The following is an 18,878-nucleotide window of genomic DNA, read 5'->3' as shown; positions in this document are numbered from 1 at the left end:
GCTATTTAGCAATTATCTATATATATTATAATAATTTATTAATGATATATTATATTATCAATTATTTGAATTTATATAATTTTTACATAAAAATTATTAATTATTAAAATTGTAAATTAGTTGACATGAAATAAAACTAAATATAAATTATGATTAAATATTAACTAAGAATTCTAAAAAAAAACAACTCAATATTTGGTTCGTTAGCCTAAAAGCAAAACAGTTGCGTATGTTTTGCTGCAATTCTTCTACTGTAGGTCTTTTTGGGACGGAGCTAGATTATAAGCCTTTTCGTTTGGACGCTGTTTATTTCATCTAAAAATCACAGCTCATCTGGCATTGTGAAAATGGCATAAACTAACACCAAAAAATGTATTATTTCCGCATAAAAAATAATAGTATAAACAAAAATTAAGCGTAAAAATGCAAATTTGAAACTACAAACTACTAAAAAAAAAGAAAAAGCATGCTCAAACCTTTAAGGCCGCTAAAAATTTGCTTATTCTTTAGTGTTGAGTATTTCATTAAATTCTCTTTGTATTTCTTCAATTCTCTCTTCAATGGTATCTAAATGTGAATTATTGTTGGAATTGCGTGGACTTAATGCTCCTTTCGGCATATTTGTTAGCTAACAGGAAATGAAAGTTATAAACAAAAATTATTTACTACAAATTTCGTGCACAAATCTTTTTACTTCTTTAACTTGCTGCTTGAGTGCATGGCGCTCATTGCACAATCTTTGTAAATCCACATGATATTTAGTACGCAGGGAACTAGATCCAGTTGTTGTCAAACATTTTTGCATAAACAGCTCCATCTCTTCATTACGCAACTCCTCTTCAGCCATTAGTAAATCGGCGTCATTACGCGTGCGCTAAAGACACAAGATATACAGAAATACAGAAATACATTATAATTGCACAACTTTTGCTTTTTGTAAAAAATTAGTTCACCACTCACTTCGCACTCTATACTTTGCATTAATAGCTCGAGATCCTTTTCCATTTTCAGCGCTCTTTGACGTTGCTCTGACTCCTGCACTTGGACTGCAACTTCGGCTTTGCGATTGCGCAATTCTTTCTGATACACAGCCAACATTTGTCGTTGACAAGCTAAACGTTCTTCCTCACGTTTGAGCGAGTCACGATAGAGTTTCTCCATTTCTATAAAACAAACAAAATCAAGTTTAATGTTAATAACTTAATTTTTTCGCATATCAAAACCCACTTTTCACTTGTCTTGCATGCTCCTCTCTACGCAGGCCACTCTGCAGACGCTCCATTAATTTCATTTCCTCCAGCTCCAATTTCCTTATGCGTGCGTCAATACATTGCTTTTCTCTTTGTACCGCGGCAATATCTCTCTCGTGTTTGGCCAACCATTGACGTGGATAATTCAAAAATTTCGGATATACTTTCTTGGGTATACACTGAAACTTCGTCATATACCGTTCGGGATGTAATGTTTTGGGACATTTCCGCATAATACAGTTTGCTGTATTTATCAGCTTACACATATCAATCGGATTCTGTTCATGAAAGAAAGTCAAAATAGTTGGCTTATCGGGGAGACGCATAATTATTCGACGTTGCACGATATTGTATGCCACAACTATGAAAATTTGATAATATGGTGGCGCCGACAGTATATTATCCCATAGGTAAAGCCAATTAGCTTCGCTAAACACCTCGGAGAAGGCAGAAGACAGTAACGGCCACGCATAGTGTTCGGGATTTACATGCATACTGGCAAAAAATTTGCATAGCTCCGTATGTTCGGATTGCAATATGTTTTCACACAAGCCTAAATAATTGTTTGGCTCCAATGGATGCAATTCGAACCACATTTGAAAGTGATTCGTCAACAGCGTGACACAAATCTCAAAGACGACAAGCGAATTGCGCGGCAGCAATTTCACAAATGGAAATATGAGCTGTGGCAGAAATTTACTATGCGCAAAAACGGGACACCAATGCGCCAGGCATGACCATATGCGTACTAGCGCATTTTTCAATGTACCATCACGTATTGGTAACTGTTTGGCGCGTTGCTTTACGATTGGTGGTATACCCATTTTTAAGAGTTGAAAAAATTCATTGCGATTATAAGGCAATTGGAGCAGTGCACACCATATGAGCACACGATATTTACACGGGAACCAACGAAATTCACGCAATATGTTCAAGAGGCGATCACGACTAAGCAAGTTTCTGATATCCTCATTCAGGCATTCGTTCTGTGTTGCCACCAGTGCGGTTTTACAATGACGTGATGGACCAAGCAGCAACGGTTTATTTTGTCTAAAAGCCAACTTTATCAAACGCAGACATTCCTCTTGTGACTTAAGGGAATTGTAGATTTGGCAAGTGGACCAAATGTCTAGCTCACCAGTTCTATTAAATATCGCTAAGTATTTGCCATCACTAGAGATTGAAAGTCTGGCCGCATTCTTTGCTTGTATACGCAATTTAATATCCTTTTTCAGGCAATTCAATATGACTACTTCGCCGGATCTATCGGTTATGCCACAAAGTAGTATCTCCTTTGCTTGGAGCAGAAAGACGCAATGTCGTATGACAAAATCTTGTAGCCGGCATATATGCTGTAAGTCTAAAGTGTATGTATTAATTAACAATAAATAACCGTCGCGTGTGGAAAGGCAAAATAAACCCATATACGGATGAAAACAATAACCAATAATGAGGCCATTTGAATAATTTGACACCATACAATCAACGTTGAAAACACCACCACCACCATTATAATCTTGGCAGAGTACAAAGTCTGCTGCTAAACCTGCGGCGCCTTCCATGCGCAACTTACGATCACGCATTTTTATGGGATGTATTACACGTATAGTGTTCAAAGTGACGCCGGACCATATTTGTACGGTATCATCATTAAAACAGTTAAAAATATGATCTGAATGTGAAAAGTAGTAGGAAAACTGCAGTTGAAAATTTTTGTTTTTAAACGGAAAACGATGTGTTGGCACGAATTTCTCTACATCAAACAGTATTACTTCATAGCCACATTGCACAAGCACTAAATTTTGTCGGTTTACGGTTTGAGGTGGGCATGATATTGCCGAAATTTCACCACAATTTTTACATAAATAATTGCGATGTGTAATAGTTGATTGATCTGTAAATGAAAGATTATGTATTGTTACATACAGGATAACAAATTTGCATATACCTAAATCCAATAACGTTATCTCGCTCGTTTCACTTCCTAGGAGAAAATGATTATTTCTTTCTCTCCATGATGTTATTGCAGTGGGATGTAGTTGGACTTCACTCAATTTCCAGAAACATTTGTTCGCCAAGTCAAAAGCAAATATGAAACCACTGCAAGCGAATAACAACAACATATTAAAGGTTTAGGTTTCAAAACTTACTAACAAATTTACTTACACTTCAGCAATTACCACCATTATAGAGCATTGTTCATTAAAAGAGCACAACTTTATATTGGGACTGAATTTCGTATTGTGCCATTCAGATATATGATGCATGCTCAGAATATTGCTAATAAAAAAATAGAATAATATAGTAATACAACATTGCAGCGATAAACATATTTATAGCTAGATATACATACCATACAAACATATATTTGTAAAAAAACTACAAAAATATTTACTCACCCCTTTTCACTTTTCTTAAATCTGAATGGGTATTTGCGTAATTCATCCTGGGCTTCCAAAAATATGCTTGCTAAAGGATTATCATCATCCTCTTCCATGTTTTCCGGAGAATATGCACTTACATTAGCATTTAAGTTTTCTTTCACAGAATTACCTTCTGTAGCCTCAGTCACGGCGGCGTCTCTAATATCATTAATTATTTCGTGCACCATTTCATTTGGTGTTTCGACGTTTTTCGGATTATTTACTTCATTTACAGAATTCGGAATCATTTTATCAGCGCTTTCCCCATTATTTTCCATTTTTAGTTAGCTCGCGCGCTACTTTAAAATGGAATATGAATTTTTCTACAACTAAATTAGGTGCTGCCAAGTTATAAACGAAAACTTATCTCCGACCAAATAACAGCTGATGACGAAAAAATATTTAGCACCCGCGACCAATTTCTATGAAACGTTTATTTGAATTTGAATATCTTTCAAGCACTGATATATTCGTATACACTTTATTTAATGTTGTTTAACTCAATTAGTTTAATAAACCAAAGAAATACATGGTTAAAAGTTGTTCAAATTGCCAAAATATGTATTTGCACGAACACTACTCAGATCAACAACTTTACACAAATATTGAAAATATACTGTGGCGGTTACCTGCTTAAAAGTGACCTTGAAAATAGCCGAGACTTATCGAAGTGTAATATAAAAAACGAATGAAGTTATCGCAGATCAATTTATCGAAAAAAAAGCAAAACTAATACTAGATTATATAATAGTTATTAATTTGATCAGATGGTATTATCTCCGATAACGTTTAAATTGTAGCTGTCACTCATATTTCGGTAGCTTTCCTCTAGAAAAACTTTACCAAAAACAAAAAAAAGAAACGAACTGTAAAACTTGCATATTAATTGTAAGCAAAGTGTAAATTGTCTTCCAAATAAGTTGTTCAGATCGGACCACCATAGCATATAGCTATAGTCATCCAAACAGACCGGTCAAAATAAATATAACGATAAGAAACCTTAATTTGACACATATTACACAACGTGGCTAGAAAGAACTAGAGACTCTTTTTACGTTGGATGTAAACCGTTATTCCTTTACGTTTTCAGATTTATTTATAAATATGCAGTTGCTATAAGATATGCCGATGTGAAAGGTACTACAGCGACGTTTTTTTATGTTTTTTTAGCAAATACAAACCCCGCTAGCAGATTAACTTCGAGATGATTGAGCGGCGGTTTTGACAGCGTTAATGTTTTTATCGATTTAGTTTGCATAGACCTGAGTCTTGTGTCACTGGACGACTACGTATATATATAAAACAACATATCCCAGAAGACTTTACTTTCTTTGTCTTGTCTTCCAAAACTATTTATACTTACTATTTAGTAAAATTGTAAATAATATTTAAATATATGCATATGTATGTGTATGTATAACATCGCCGCCTAACCCCATCTTCAGGATTACATCTCAGAATTTCGGCGTTCTCAGCTACCATGATATGACACTCAACTTCGCTCTTTAGTTATTTATCAACAAATTATTCACCTCACGTGCAAATCTCACCTTTAACTTTCATACTAATCGAGATCGAATCAATTGTGGTGAGTAAATTCCAATTTAATCAACATAAAACAGTGTTTCATCTCACCTGCAAATCTCACCTTCAACTTTCAGGCTATGACATAAATCATTATCCTCTTTTTTTAGAATATTAAACGCATTTATTTGCATTGCAAGTTTACACTTCAAAAATAACAATTTAGGTGAGTTTTATATATTTTTTTACGATTTGCAGCTACTAATATATCTTTGTATATATCATTTGAATATTTGTTTACGAATAAATTCACACATTTTAAAGATATTATATATAATGAGCTGAATTTTAGGTGGGGAGAAGGAGCATACACACACATTTGACTCGTAATTATTTCGAAAATAATTTAAAAGAAAAAATGCAACACATCGGCACATATTCAATATATAAAACTCTGGGATGGAAAAGACTTCAGCCAATCATATTCACAGACATTTTTGCTTCATTCTAATTAACATATTTGCATCCATGGTGTTTCGTTGTAACTCTTCAAACGCGGTGTGGTGGGGTGTGGTGGGATGTGAAGTGGAGTGTATGAGAAGGAGAGCAGGGCAGTTGAGAACCTCATTCTCTTACTCCATGCCAACAAGGTGGATCAATGGCACAATGCCAACTACCACAACGCCGCCGCGCGTATCGCTATTTACCCAAACCCACCCACATGTAATTGGGATCGATGAATTGTGAACCATGATAACCGCGAGGGTTCATAGCCACCAAAGAGCGTATCTTCTGTGAGGGTCGATATGTGCGAATCGCATGCAATAACTCTGTGAATACAAAAATAGAGAGAGTCTATAATCAACTAGATCTACAAGAATAATATAAAAGTTTTGTGTACAAACCCGCATTTGCCTCATGTTCACCGGCCATTCTCTCATGCAGCTGCCGCAAAGGATGATGACCTTCGAGCAATTTCGCCTCCTCGTGATTCAACGGTCGTGATTTCTCATTGTAGCGCACATTTTTCGAAAGATCCGTAAAGAAGTTGCCCAGATGGGTCATGGCGCCTATAATTTTGGAACAATATATAATATATATAAAGATTAAACGCTTAGTCATGAATCATTTCACGCTCAAACTCACCAGCGCTTATAGAGGGCAGAAAATTCCGGTGATCCATATTACCGGTTTTGTTGCGCTTGTAAGCCAATTTCTTTGCCTCGTTAAGCGCTTGCTGTCGTTCGTGCTGATATGCTGTGTAGGGTATATAACCAGAATCCAGACCAAGATTACGCGCGTATAAAATACGTTTGGAACGTAATGGTTGTTCAATTTTATATCGTCCATTATCCCCACTCATATCCAATTTATAATCATAATCCGTTAATGTGTCAAATATTCGGTCATGTTTCTCTCCATCCTCATTCAGCGCGTCAGCCACGGTGACGTCGTTCTCACTTTTATCCATTTCAGGTAAAAGTTTCTTCTTCTCACCTGGCATAAATTCGGGTGTCTTCTTGTAGACGACCACATCTGCGTCGGGTATGTCAAAATCATTTTGTTGCTCCGATTGTTGTTGCTTTTGCGCCGGTTCTAATGACTGCTGCTGCTGTTGTGACGTTTCCGTCTCACCTATTTGTTGTTGCGTACGCAACGCTTCCTGTCGTCTTTGTTCAAATAACCAACTGCCTAGCCATTGCATTTGCCGCTGACGTCTTTCCTCGTCAGGAATTTCAATATCATTTGATTGCAATAAATCTTGCAACGACATTTCATCTGCGATTGTTTTGCCAAATACGGCATTTCCGTTTCCGTCTATAGATTTTTCATTTTCGAAATTTCGCGAATCAAAATTTGCAAAGTCGTCATAGTATTGGCGAGGCCAATGTTGGGGATAGTAGCGCAGCGGTGAGTCAGGTGGCCACTTGGCTGCCACTGCGGAGAAAAGTGCATAATAAAAGTAACTGTATTTTATGTTTTAGCAAATTATTCCTTTAAATTTTATAACTTATGGGAGGTTAACCCTTACTTTAAAACAAATCACGATTCACAGATGATAAGGTCTAAAGAGAGAATATTAATTATTTACGTAAGTTTTTTTTCCAACAGAGACGAATTGAAGGATTAGGGATTTGCTAATTTTTGACAATGCCACAAATAATTTCGAAGATACATGCAAATAAATTGAGATTTGTACATATGTAGGGTTTCGTTTTCAACAAAAAAAAATATAATAAAAGAATTCGCTGAAAGTAATCATGCCAGCTGCCATATTCGTCTGCGATAAATAACTAGATCTATATAAATAGTAATAAAACCCTCAACGCACTATAATTTAAGAATATATTATTTATTTTCCAGTACTTTGTTCTTATGACATTGAAGCAACTAAATCAGTGACAATACCATTTCAACTTGTTAAGTGATCCAGCAATATCTAAAGAAATATTGTATTTTGACATTTGAAACATTTATGGCGGAATTTAAAATCGTACATTGTGAAGCAATCTCAGTTGCAATAGACAGCCGAAGCTACACTATCGTATTGGTAGGACTTTCCATACAAGTGGCTTTCATATTTTGATAATCCAAAACTATCTGGTACAGAAGGTTAAATTCCTACCATATCCGTATTGTTCCTACCATCATTACTACATGCGTACGCTTTCAACAGTGAAAAGTCTTTTATAAACAACACTTCGGACACTAGAAGCCTTAACATACCGTAACATGACGTTTTATGGGTCGCAGTGACTGAAAAGTTCCTTTTATTGGCGGTCAAATATGCTGCTAAAACAGCAATAACGTCCGAAGAGATGGCTCTCGGGAAGTTCGAGAAAATAGTTTTGTTTTCGCCGTGATCAAGGTCCATATCGATGGTATAATGATTTTCATAAAGACATATGAGAAGACATTGAAGTCATTCATTTTCGATTAATTGTTATAATTTGTACATCACACTATACAACACACGGCTGCGTATTGGATCAAAATATTTTTTTTCGAGAGATTAAGTTCAAAGTAAAACAGTAATTTCTCCGTTTTTTGAAGTTGACCTCTAAAATCGATATATTTGTCTCCGAATTCCGCCGAATTTTTCTATATTTTCAATGCTGCTCAACAGATGCTGTATAGGTCTGATTTTCGAAAATAGAAAAAACAGTTTTATTTCAAAACTCCTTGAACGATTTCTGATCATGCTATCGTTGTTAATATTATTAAAGCTCATTGATTTCCTCCAATAAAAAAAGTCGATTTTGCTCTCACAACTAGATTGTTTTGACAACACCTACCTACACCATTTTGACATCCTTCCGTTTTGTAGTATATTGACTTAATGTTACTCTCTTTACTATAAGTTTATATTATGAGTAATTGGTTTTTATTGTGAGAATTAAATTGCATATTTTTTAAATGATACCTTTGAATTGACTGCTGAATTCCCTTTCAATTATGTAACACCCGAATTGTGCGCATTTGAAGGCTAATTAGAAATGAGCAATGTTTTGTTTGACTTTGTGTGACATTCGCTGATAAGGTGTTGTGGTTTTTGATCTATTGTTTAACCGAGATTTTTCACATATTTTGTATGTGCATGTATGCATATTTTTCTGTGATAAGTGTTTAATGTGAAAGTGTAGTTAAGTAGCAGCGAATACAATTTTATTGTTTGCTTAAACAAAGGCAATGATATTATGTGTGTGTATGTGTGTTAGTGAGCGCTTTTATCATTATAAAATAAATGTATGTATGTGCATACATATGTATTTTATGATTTTACAATTTTTATTTGGAACTGTATACACAAGTATACCCGCATACATAAATACATAATAATATGCATAACAAAATATACTCATATACATACATATATTAGGGTGGCTAAAAAAAATATCTAAACAATAGGTCCTGAGACACTAAGAAATTCTCTCCAAGTATGAGCTCTTAATTGTAACGGGAAGGTCAAAGGCCTTACAGTTTTCCATTTTTTTCTTAATATAAGAAGAAAAATTGATTTCTCGCTTTCAACTACTTGAAAAAATAACTCGATTCATAGATTTTTTAGGAAATTGAATGCTCTACAAAAAGATCTTTTACGACTTTTTCGTAAACCTAAACGTTTAAGAGATTATTTTATTTTAAGACAACATTTTTTTCTTATGAATTTTATTACTCAATGAAAAAAATTATTATAAATTGGAATAATCATAGTTTTCTAAGAAATTTACAAAAATGGTAACATATTATTAAAATAAAAATAAAAAGATATATATATAGTAGATATGTACATACATATATACGATATGCTTTGATGTTTTACGATGAATATCTCGTAAAAAAAATATTCGCTTTACTTAATCGAAAAAACAAATAATAATTTTTTTTTGCCCCACCCTAATAAATATTTATGTGAATGTGTTACTCGCCAATAACTTCACGCCAATTTTAATTAAAACAATTTAAATGAATAAATACGAAAGTAACTACATACGTATGTATGTATGCGAGCCATTCTATGCAAATTTATATTTTAAAGGGGCACATCTTGTGTAAAAAAAATTAAAAGTTAAAAAAAATTTATAATTTTTCATATTTCAATTGGTTATGCCTTTAAAAATAACATACTAAAATATCGATATCTCAAATATTTTTAAATTACAGCCTTCTCAAGTATAACCGCTCAGTTTAAGCAGCTCAAACTGTTTATCTTTAAACGCCTTTACCTCAAAATTAAAATTTTCAAATTTGCTAGTTCTCCATACGAAATCGAATTTAACAAGCCAAAAAACGACAAAAATTTAGGGTAAAATTCAGCTTTTTTTAAAAGCCGCCATTTTGTCAATTTTTGATTTTTTTTTTTTGAACGTTGGATTTTTTAGGTTTCATCGGCGGAGAAGGCCAGAATCTCTGCAGCAATGAATGACCCTTTTTAACGCCGTTGGAGATCGCGTGTAAGTCGAAAAACTATTAATTTTTATTTTCAAAAATTTGTTCAATGTGTATTCTTAAAATATATACACTCTTAGTTTTGAAAGAATTGATATAGTAGTTTTATTTTTAATTCTCACAAATAAATTGTTTAGAATGTCTTACTAGGTGTGCCCCTTAATATTTTATATATAATATTTATCAACGTCACTGTGCACATACATATGTGACAACGTTTTGCGCGTACAAATTTAACTTCCACTCAAAATCGAGAGTTTATCTACAATTAAAATTACAAATTGCCAGCCAATCATTAACACTCACACATAAGTATATGCAATACAAAAGTGTTCAAAGAACGCAAAAAAAGATTAAAGCATAAATTTAATTTGGTTTACCAATGTTTATTATGGTTGCAATTTCCTTAGAGACCGACAAGTGTTGTTGTAGCACTATTTTGTTGCCCTTTAAATGCCCATTTTTAACAAATAACGGTTATATTTTTTGTGAGTATTTATAAATAGACTGATAAGTAATAAATAAGTATCAATTTAAATAAATGGCCAACGGGGCGTATGCGCAACTTAACAGCAGCTTGTGATACTTGCATAAATCAAACGAGTTGCTCTGGTGAACTTTTCGTAGAATGAGAATGAGAAGCAGAGGGCAATATCAGGGTGGAATCAGGGTGTATACTAGGCAAAACAAAATGTATTTAATTAATTAGTCGTTCAGATAGCTTCCCCACCACATTTTCCCTTTCTGTATTTTTTTCATATAAATAAATTAATTTGTTTTTTTCAAAAATGAAGAATTTTTTATATTGTTTTCAAAACACTAGAAAAATGTATATATTAGTTTTTCTTAAATTTGTTTTTGTAAAATTTTTAAATATTAATAAATTAGTAATAAAAAATCAAGATTTTTTGTATACTCAGCGTCAAAAAATCCCCGAAATTCAGGCCTCGAGAGTAGAGCAACCGCTTAAACCTACATTTTTCTACTGCTAAAAAATTAAAAGTTTAAAGCGCGCAAAGTAATTCTCGACGCAGTTTCACTTTTTAATCAAATTAAATCAAAATCATTCCATAAAATAACCACAATAGCTAACAGTAAGCTTCAAATACTTGCTAACATTGAGAAAACTTACAACAAAATTTGAAAGGATGTATTGTTAGATGCTAATCTGCCTTCTTTATATATCATATTACAATTGGATTTCGATTATTTGAAATCCATATATTTCTATTTGTGGTAATGCATACTAAAATATGCGAAAATTGCACCGAATCACATAAAAACCTTTAATGACGACCAACTACGTGTGCGATTAAAAGCCACTCACTTCACTTACGTTTTTCCAGTTGTTTGCCGGTGATAATCGATGTGGCAAAAAAGCGAACTTAATTTGCCAAATCAAAGTTAGATCAAATCGCAAATTACCGCGCAAATCAATGAAGTTATAAAAACCCCTCAAGTGTTTTCATACATACTAAATGCGTGTGCATAATTACAGTATACTGAAGTTGCATTTTTACAATAGCTAATGACATTCACTCTTACATAAGCAGGTGACATATGATATAGTTAAATAGAGTATATCTTTAAATATATAAAGTTTTTTAAAATAATTTACAAGTACTCAAAAAAAAGTTCAGGAGAAGGTTGAGAAGTAATAATTGGCGTCATTCTATTCAACAAAACGATTCCAATTTTTTATGGGCTATATTATTAAAACTTTTTTTACAAAGTGGAATGAATTTTTTTTCTCTTATAAAGAAGAACTAGAATATATATGGACAATAATTGGCTTGGACAATAATCCATGGCGAATTTCGTAAAGTTATCTCGTCAAATGAAATAGTTTTTCATACACGAACACGAATTTAATTATTCAGTTTGTATGACAGCTATATGCTATAGTGGTCTGATATAAAATCGGCTTTCAAAAATGAGTTGCTCTTTGAGGAAAAAAGAGTGTGCAAATTTTTCACAATGATATCTCATAAACTTAGGAACTATTTCGCGTATATGCAAACAATCAGACGTGACTAAATCGACTCAGCTCGTCATGCTGATCATTTATACATACATATATTTTATAGGGTCTCCGACGTTTCCTTCCGGGTGTTATAAACTTCGTCACAGACTTATTATGCCCTGTTCAGGGCATTCAGCCTAATGAAAACATATTATATTTATCGCCAAATGGAATTTTTTATTAAAAAAAAAGTATTTGTTTGACATTTCTGTTGGAAGTAATTTATTCACACTCTCGTGTAAACTTATTTTATTTGGAGTGAACCGTGAATTTGATTTAAAACTGAACTGGTGGTGGTAAACTTAATGAACCATGTCTTTCATTGTATGCACTCGATGTTCTATGAGCGTATCTTGTAAGGGATGTTCCAGAAAATTTTTATATCGAGTCTTCAGGAGGAGTTGTCCCTCCGACATTATTTATATGAAGAACGAAGCAATTTAAATCATATCTCCACTAGGAGAGGAAGGAGATATTTTGACGCAAATGGCGTTATGTAAGTTTAGGAAAGGCTTTACATTACAATTTTCATAAGACAAAGACATTGTGGTGAGCGCTACATTTAGCAGACACTAAATTTCATAAAATTTGCTAACCTATTATTATATTATATATATAATAATAATATTATATTATTTTCTATATTTTATTTGAAATAAAAGTTATATGCCTCTACAAAAACCACAGATATTGTCTATATGTTATATCTATGTATATAGACAAGTAGCTCACTACAGCAGATGTTTATTTGAGACATCTTAAAAGTTTCAAATATTTTGAACGATGTCTCGACAATCAGCAATAAAAAAAGTATGAAATTTGCAATTTTTGTAGCAACAAAATTACAAGCAAATAAAGGATAATAACACTGCTAAAATTTTACTTTGTTTTACGTTAGAGAAATTATTAGAAAGTAATAATTAAAAATGTTTGAGCAATTACTATCATATTACCAACACCTCAAGGTTGCGAAACTTTTTCTGGGCGTTTTTTCTCAACACCGTTTTTTCCGCCGTTTTGCGTACAATTTTTTAAACGCCGCCACAAACTACACTCGACAAGCGAACCACCACGAAAACATACACAACACACACACACACTGCAACGCGTACTTACCTTTGTTAATGAGAAACATGAGCAACAACAGCAGAGTCCACTTGAACGGCCACAATGTAAACATACCGCGGCTGCAACTGTTGCCTACGCCTCTCCAGCGACTACAACAAATAACTGTTGTCAACATTACAAAAACAAAAAATTAAGCGAAATTTTCACGTAATCCGAGCTGTTGTTAAATGTCCCGTTTTAATAGCCACATGCTGGAGCACGCTCCACCTACGCGTTTCTCACGAAAACAACAACAGCAATAAGCACACCAAATTTAATGGAAACCGCGCACGAAGAGGTTAAAGTATTTAAAAGACTATTACAAACAAGTTGAAAGTTTATCAAAATGTTGCAATTAAATGTTAGAACTTCCGCAAGAATACCAATGCTTCGGTTAACCGTTAAGCGTACAATGCTCAACGCCTAAATGTCGACTACGACTGAGAATCGACAGCCAAAGCGTTGCGACTTTTATACGCAGCGGACACGGCAGCATGCTTGCTGCGCTTGCAACTTGACGGCGCACACACACACATAAACGAATACAACTACAGTTACTTATCGTGACAGATAACACGTACTAGACAAGCGCACTGCCGTGTTAATGGGCCGGCTGATTGCATGTAATCGTACTTTTGTGTTGGTGTGTGTGCCTGTGAACCTTTCCACATACCCGCACAGGTGGGTCACACCTGTTGGCTGGCTAAAGTGTTGCGCTTCTGCCGAGTGGGCGACTACCGAACTTTTGATGGAAGGGTGCCCGAACAATTTCGACAATTTATCTGTCTCTACTTTGTTTGGCCCAACACGACACTTTCGCCTTACAAACAATAAAAGGCTACGCCATGGCGTGCGGAGTAGTGAAATATCCCAGTGGCGTTGACTTTTTTTGTGACAGATACCGTCGCTGATTAGTTCGTCATTTAGTTATTCGGGTGTGCGTGTGTCGATGGGTGTCGAAGCTCATAGGATTTCGTTTTTATCGTCGCATTTTCATAAACTCCCAATTGTTGTGTGGCGACACGATTAAGTGTGCGACTTTGAAGATACATTACCATTACTCGAGTAGGGTAGTTTGTCGTGAAAATAATTAGGCATATGTTTGCGGGTGAAGTGGAAAACATGGGCTCAAAGCTCAATCTTTTTTTCTACTTATATCTACACGTATGAATTTTTATACAAATTAAAGGTTCCACAAGTAATCACGCGTATTTAAAAGGTTGTTGAATTACTTTTAGAAGCTTTTTTATATCAGAAATAAGTTTGAAGGTCCAAATTTTAATGGTAAAACGAGATTCCGCGCAGAGATTATGACCATGGGACCCAATTTTCCGATCAGCCGCTTCAAAATACCCGAAGCAAATAACCTTGTACGACTTTACCCGAATAGTTATAGAAACTGCTGCTAAAGCTATAGTTCTTGTTCCGCTGTAGATACAAATCCATTTCGGTTACCTAAAGCCAACTGTAGTGCGTATTTTCTAAGTATTTTATCTTTCTCTGGTAAGTATACAACAAACATATATTATTGGACAGTACCCTAATACCAGTTTTGGACTTTCGACTTAGTAGAAATATATGGAAATATCCTTTTGGCAGTTAACTTCTCTCGTATCATTTAAATATAATATTACGTCTATATATTAGTTTATTCTATGATCTAGTGGAGTCCATGTATGCAGAGATTATGAATCTAATCAAAAAGTTAGTATTTTTACTTTTTTAAGGTGTCCAAGAAAATATAATATTTTACAAAAAGTACAACTTTTAACTGTTAATTATATTACTGTTCAACTGTATATAATTAAAGTTAAATTTCGAAGTCAAACTTATTGCAGACAAAAAGCTACGGTTGACATGTAAACTTAGGTTAATTTCTCGGTTAAACTCCTAACTTTGTGGACATCACATGAGGAAAACAATAATCACCTCTACGCATTTTTATTTATACTCTGAACAGCGTATATACAAGGTTCAATTCAAAAGTTTCAGGACTTTTATTAAAAAACGAATATTATTTGTTTTTTTTTTGAAAAATTTATTGGTCGCCTTTAAAATAGTCTTCTTCCGCCTGAATACAACGTTTTGCACGTTTAAGAAGGTTATCAAATGACTTTTTTACGTCATTTGTCGGTACAGCGTTGAGAATGGCGGTCGTCGCCTTTTGGATGGCATCAACGTCAGCATAGCGGTTTCCTTTCATGGCCAAATGTAGTTTTCCGAACAAATAAAAATCGCAGGGTGCCATATCAGGCGAATAGGGTGAATGGTTGATGATATGAATGCGATTTTTGGTCAAAAAATCTGTCATGAGTGTCGAACTCTGGGTTTTTTTTCGTGTTGTTTCAAAGTGTGCGGGACAAATCGAGCACAAACCTTTCTGAGGCCCAAATTTTCTGTCAAAATACGATAAATCGACGCTGCGGATATTGATAATTCCGATTCCATATATTTAAGCGATGATTTCGGCTCTTTTTTAATGAATTTACGCACAATTTCCGTGTTTTTTTCGTTTACAACATTTTTTGGCCGGCCCGAACGTTCGTCGTCTTCCAAGTCCTCCCGTCCCTCTTGAAAACGTTTAAACCACTCGTGAATACGGCTACGGGATAGAAAATCATCGCCATAAACTTGTTTCATCATTTGATGAGTTTTGGTAAAAGTTTTACCAAGTTTAAAACAAAACTTAATGTTGGCTCTTTGTTCGATGCTCATTTTCCGACCGACACTACAAATGTAATGTCACATGTAGCGTGATATCTCAGCTGTTATAAAAGTCAGCTGTTATATAAATTTTATACGACAACACTGAAGAATACACAATTGAGGGATAACAATTTCAGACAGATGGCGCTACTAGAAGCCGCGTTGTTTAAAAAGTCCTGGAACTTTTGAATTTAACCTTGTATATTAAATTTGCCACGAAGTCTGTAACTATACACAATTAGAGCCTCAGATTTTGAGATATCGATCTGAAAATTTCCACACATCCCTATCTCTACAATAAGCTGCTTATTTGTTGAAACCGCTAATGTCGGACCACTAAAGCATATAGCTGCCATACAAACTGACCCATCTAAAATCAAGTTTTTTTTTACATGGAAAGTTTTTTATTTGTGAAGGGTATAATAGCTTCGATTAACGTTTTTCTTGTTTTTTTTTTTTTTTTGTAATTTAGAGAGCCTCGAATCTCAGATTGTCACTTATCTTATCTGTGTTTTTGTGACTCATCATCGTCATCTCGTCAGGTAAAAATGTTTCTGAAAACCCTGATGTATTTGGAAGCGTTTCTATACAAAACTTCCATAACCAGTAGAATCTCAATTCAGAACGCCGTGCAACACTTCTCACGAACAATAATTCATTACGCAAAACTTTATTTGTTATATCCAACACATATTTCATTGTACTCGTGTGTGCATTGTTATGTGTGTGAATAAAGCACTTCTGCTGGAGTGTGCGTGGGTGTGTGTGAGCACCAGTTGGCGTATTCAATTTCTTTGATTTTATGCGCCTCTTATCACGTCCATTACGAGTCACCGGTGACCGTTAGTTCCAAATATATCTCACTTCAATATCATTACCACATACACACACACACACACCTATATGCTCGTACATGCAAATATATGAGTGTTTGCACATGTGTGCATTGCCATGGAGGCAGCTACTCAGGTGTCAAAGTTAAATGCGGTTCATAATAATAACACATTATCAATTCGAAATTACCCCTTTATGGAAATTAATGTGCTTAAGTGTCGTAAGTGTAAAGTGTGCAATTCTTTTGAATGCAAATATGTTTCCTTGAATTGAATAACACACCATAAGTGTTTTAATGTCATCACATGATGTTGTTGTTGTTGTTGGTGCGCAGCCTAGTGAGTTGTGTAGATGTTTAAATGCTGCTCATGTATAAACATATGTACATACAAAGCTGTAAGCAAATATATGTGCGTATGAGAACTTTGTTAAATTGGGCCAAAAATTACATCTGCTCACATATTTCACAAGACTGTATGAACACATAGCCTTAGTTGCTTGTTCCTTAAAATGTTTAAAAATAACATATTATATTAAGTAAGCTTTTGTGATATAATTAGAATTTGTGAGTGCTTACTATTTAATTTGAAATATTATATAATATTAAATTAGGGCTCCCTCCTTTTGAACCCTTTTAAGGGGGTTTATCCTCCTGTAAATCAGTAAAAACGCGTTTTATTGTAAATTTCTTTTGAAGAAGCATTTTATTTGATAAAAAAATAGAAAATGTATATTTACAAAATAGAATGTACTTGAATCATCGGGGATTCATTTTGAAAAATTTTGGATTGCCTTGATCCCGCAGCCGATCTTTAGGAGGACCTTCGAAACGAGGTGTCTGGCGGTGAGGAAATGTTTCTGCTTAAAATTAGCTCAAACCCAAAACCAAAAAATATATGGTATATATAATTACTATAGATGAATACAATTAATGATCGAAGGAATAGTAAAAATTTTGATTTTTGGACACAAGGCGGCTTCACAAAACAAAAATTCCGATCAAATCTTTTAGCAAAAAAGCCAAGAAAACGGCATTTGCTATCGACCATACGAATAACATTTATCATTCGGTCTTTTGTTCTTGAAGAAAAGTCGTAATACTGCCTGGATACCGAAAATTTATTGCTCGCTTTTGTCGCATCTTAATTGTAGACTACATAAAGGGTTTTTCAATAAGTGATATGATTAAAAAAAACACACTAATTGTTAAGGAAATTAAAATGTTTTCTATTTAATGTGAAGTACAATCGATACAATTAAGTTCTGAATATAACATCATTCAAATGGCCTCCACGACTTCTCTTGCTGGAACGAATTCGATGACCAGACCAAAAACCACACCAAACTGTCAATTTAGGTGAATGCAATGATTGATCATGAATAATTTGCGGATTGTCTTTGCACCAGAATCCACAGTTTAGTTCATTTGCCACACCACTCAGTTAAAAAAATTGTTATCGTTTTTATGTTGTTCCACGGCAAAATCAGAAAATTCACGACGTTTACGGTGCTCCTATAGCTTCAGTTCTTGAGTGAAAACCATTTTATACAGAAACGATACTTAGAAATCATATCATCCTTATTGGAAATGCTGATACTATTTGTGGTTTCTCATTGTTTGGCCATCTGTGCATTTTATTGTCGATTTTTGTCGTCTTTAATTTTTTCTTACATAAAGCTTTCATTGTTTTTCTTGAAAGTCGAAATTTCGTGACATTTGTTGTTTTAACAGATAAAAGATGTCAACAATTGTATTTGACAAACATAGACTTATCAATGCGCCCTCTTAATATTTCCTTATTTCAAGGATGATTCGATAAGTACCTAGCGTCCAACATCCTTAATCCGTCTGTAAAAAATGTTTTTTGAAAGTCTTCAAAGTAGGCCCTCTTGGCGACGGTTTTTTCTTCGCCAAATAGTCCTGCTATTTCTGCACTGCGGCGTCGAAACGGCCCAATAAATCGAGCCCCTGTGACCGTTTTACCCTTCACCAAGTATTGATCTAAATCCCACCTTGGAAAACATAGAAAACTGGCATTTTTACCTTTCCGTCCGATCGAA

General features: G+C 34.3%; 2 protein-coding genes across 3 annotated transcripts; both read right to left on the bottom strand.

The window, feature by feature from the left end:
- Positions 1–12: 12 nt before the first annotated feature.
- On the bottom strand, positions 13–4,259 carry LOC106621617 (TBC1 domain family member 31). Of its 2 annotated transcripts, XM_036372820.2 has the most exons (8): positions 3,650–4,259; positions 3,417–3,530; positions 3,199–3,350; positions 1,228–3,144; positions 961–1,163; positions 695–874; positions 477–628; positions 13–357 (listed from the first exon to the last, which is right to left on the bottom strand). In XM_036372820.2, the coding sequence occupies exons 1-7, from the start codon at positions 3,949–3,951 to the stop codon at positions 500–502; spliced, it is 2,997 nt and encodes a 998-aa protein (XP_036228713.2). In that variant the 5' UTR covers positions 3,952–4,259; the 3' UTR covers positions 13–357; positions 477–499. The 2 variants fall into 2 exon arrangements, with proteins under 2 accessions (XP_036228713.2, XP_069964517.1); XM_070108416.1 differs by lacking the exon at positions 13–357 and having other exon boundaries at positions 453–628.
- A 1,099-nt stretch (positions 4,260–5,358) lies between these two features.
- LOC106621615 (uncharacterized) lies at positions 5,359–13,707 on the bottom strand. The gene is made up of 4 exons (XM_014240549.3): positions 13,287–13,707; positions 6,344–7,135; positions 6,103–6,267; positions 5,359–6,027 (listed from the first exon to the last, which is right to left on the bottom strand). The coding sequence occupies exons 1-4, from the start codon at positions 13,411–13,413 to the stop codon at positions 5,897–5,899; spliced, it is 1,215 nt and encodes a 404-aa protein (XP_014096024.3). The 5' UTR covers positions 13,414–13,707; the 3' UTR covers positions 5,359–5,896.
- Positions 13,708–18,878: the final 5,171 nt, after the last annotated feature.

This window comes from Bactrocera oleae, chromosome 4, assembly GCF_042242935.1.
Source record: "Bactrocera oleae isolate idBacOlea1 chromosome 4, idBacOlea1, whole genome shotgun sequence".
Taxonomy (NCBI): Eukaryota; Metazoa; Arthropoda; class Insecta; order Diptera; family Tephritidae; genus Bactrocera; species Bactrocera oleae.
The sequence above is the reverse complement of the archived record's forward strand: the minus strand, read 5'-3'. Positions and strand labels throughout refer to the sequence as shown.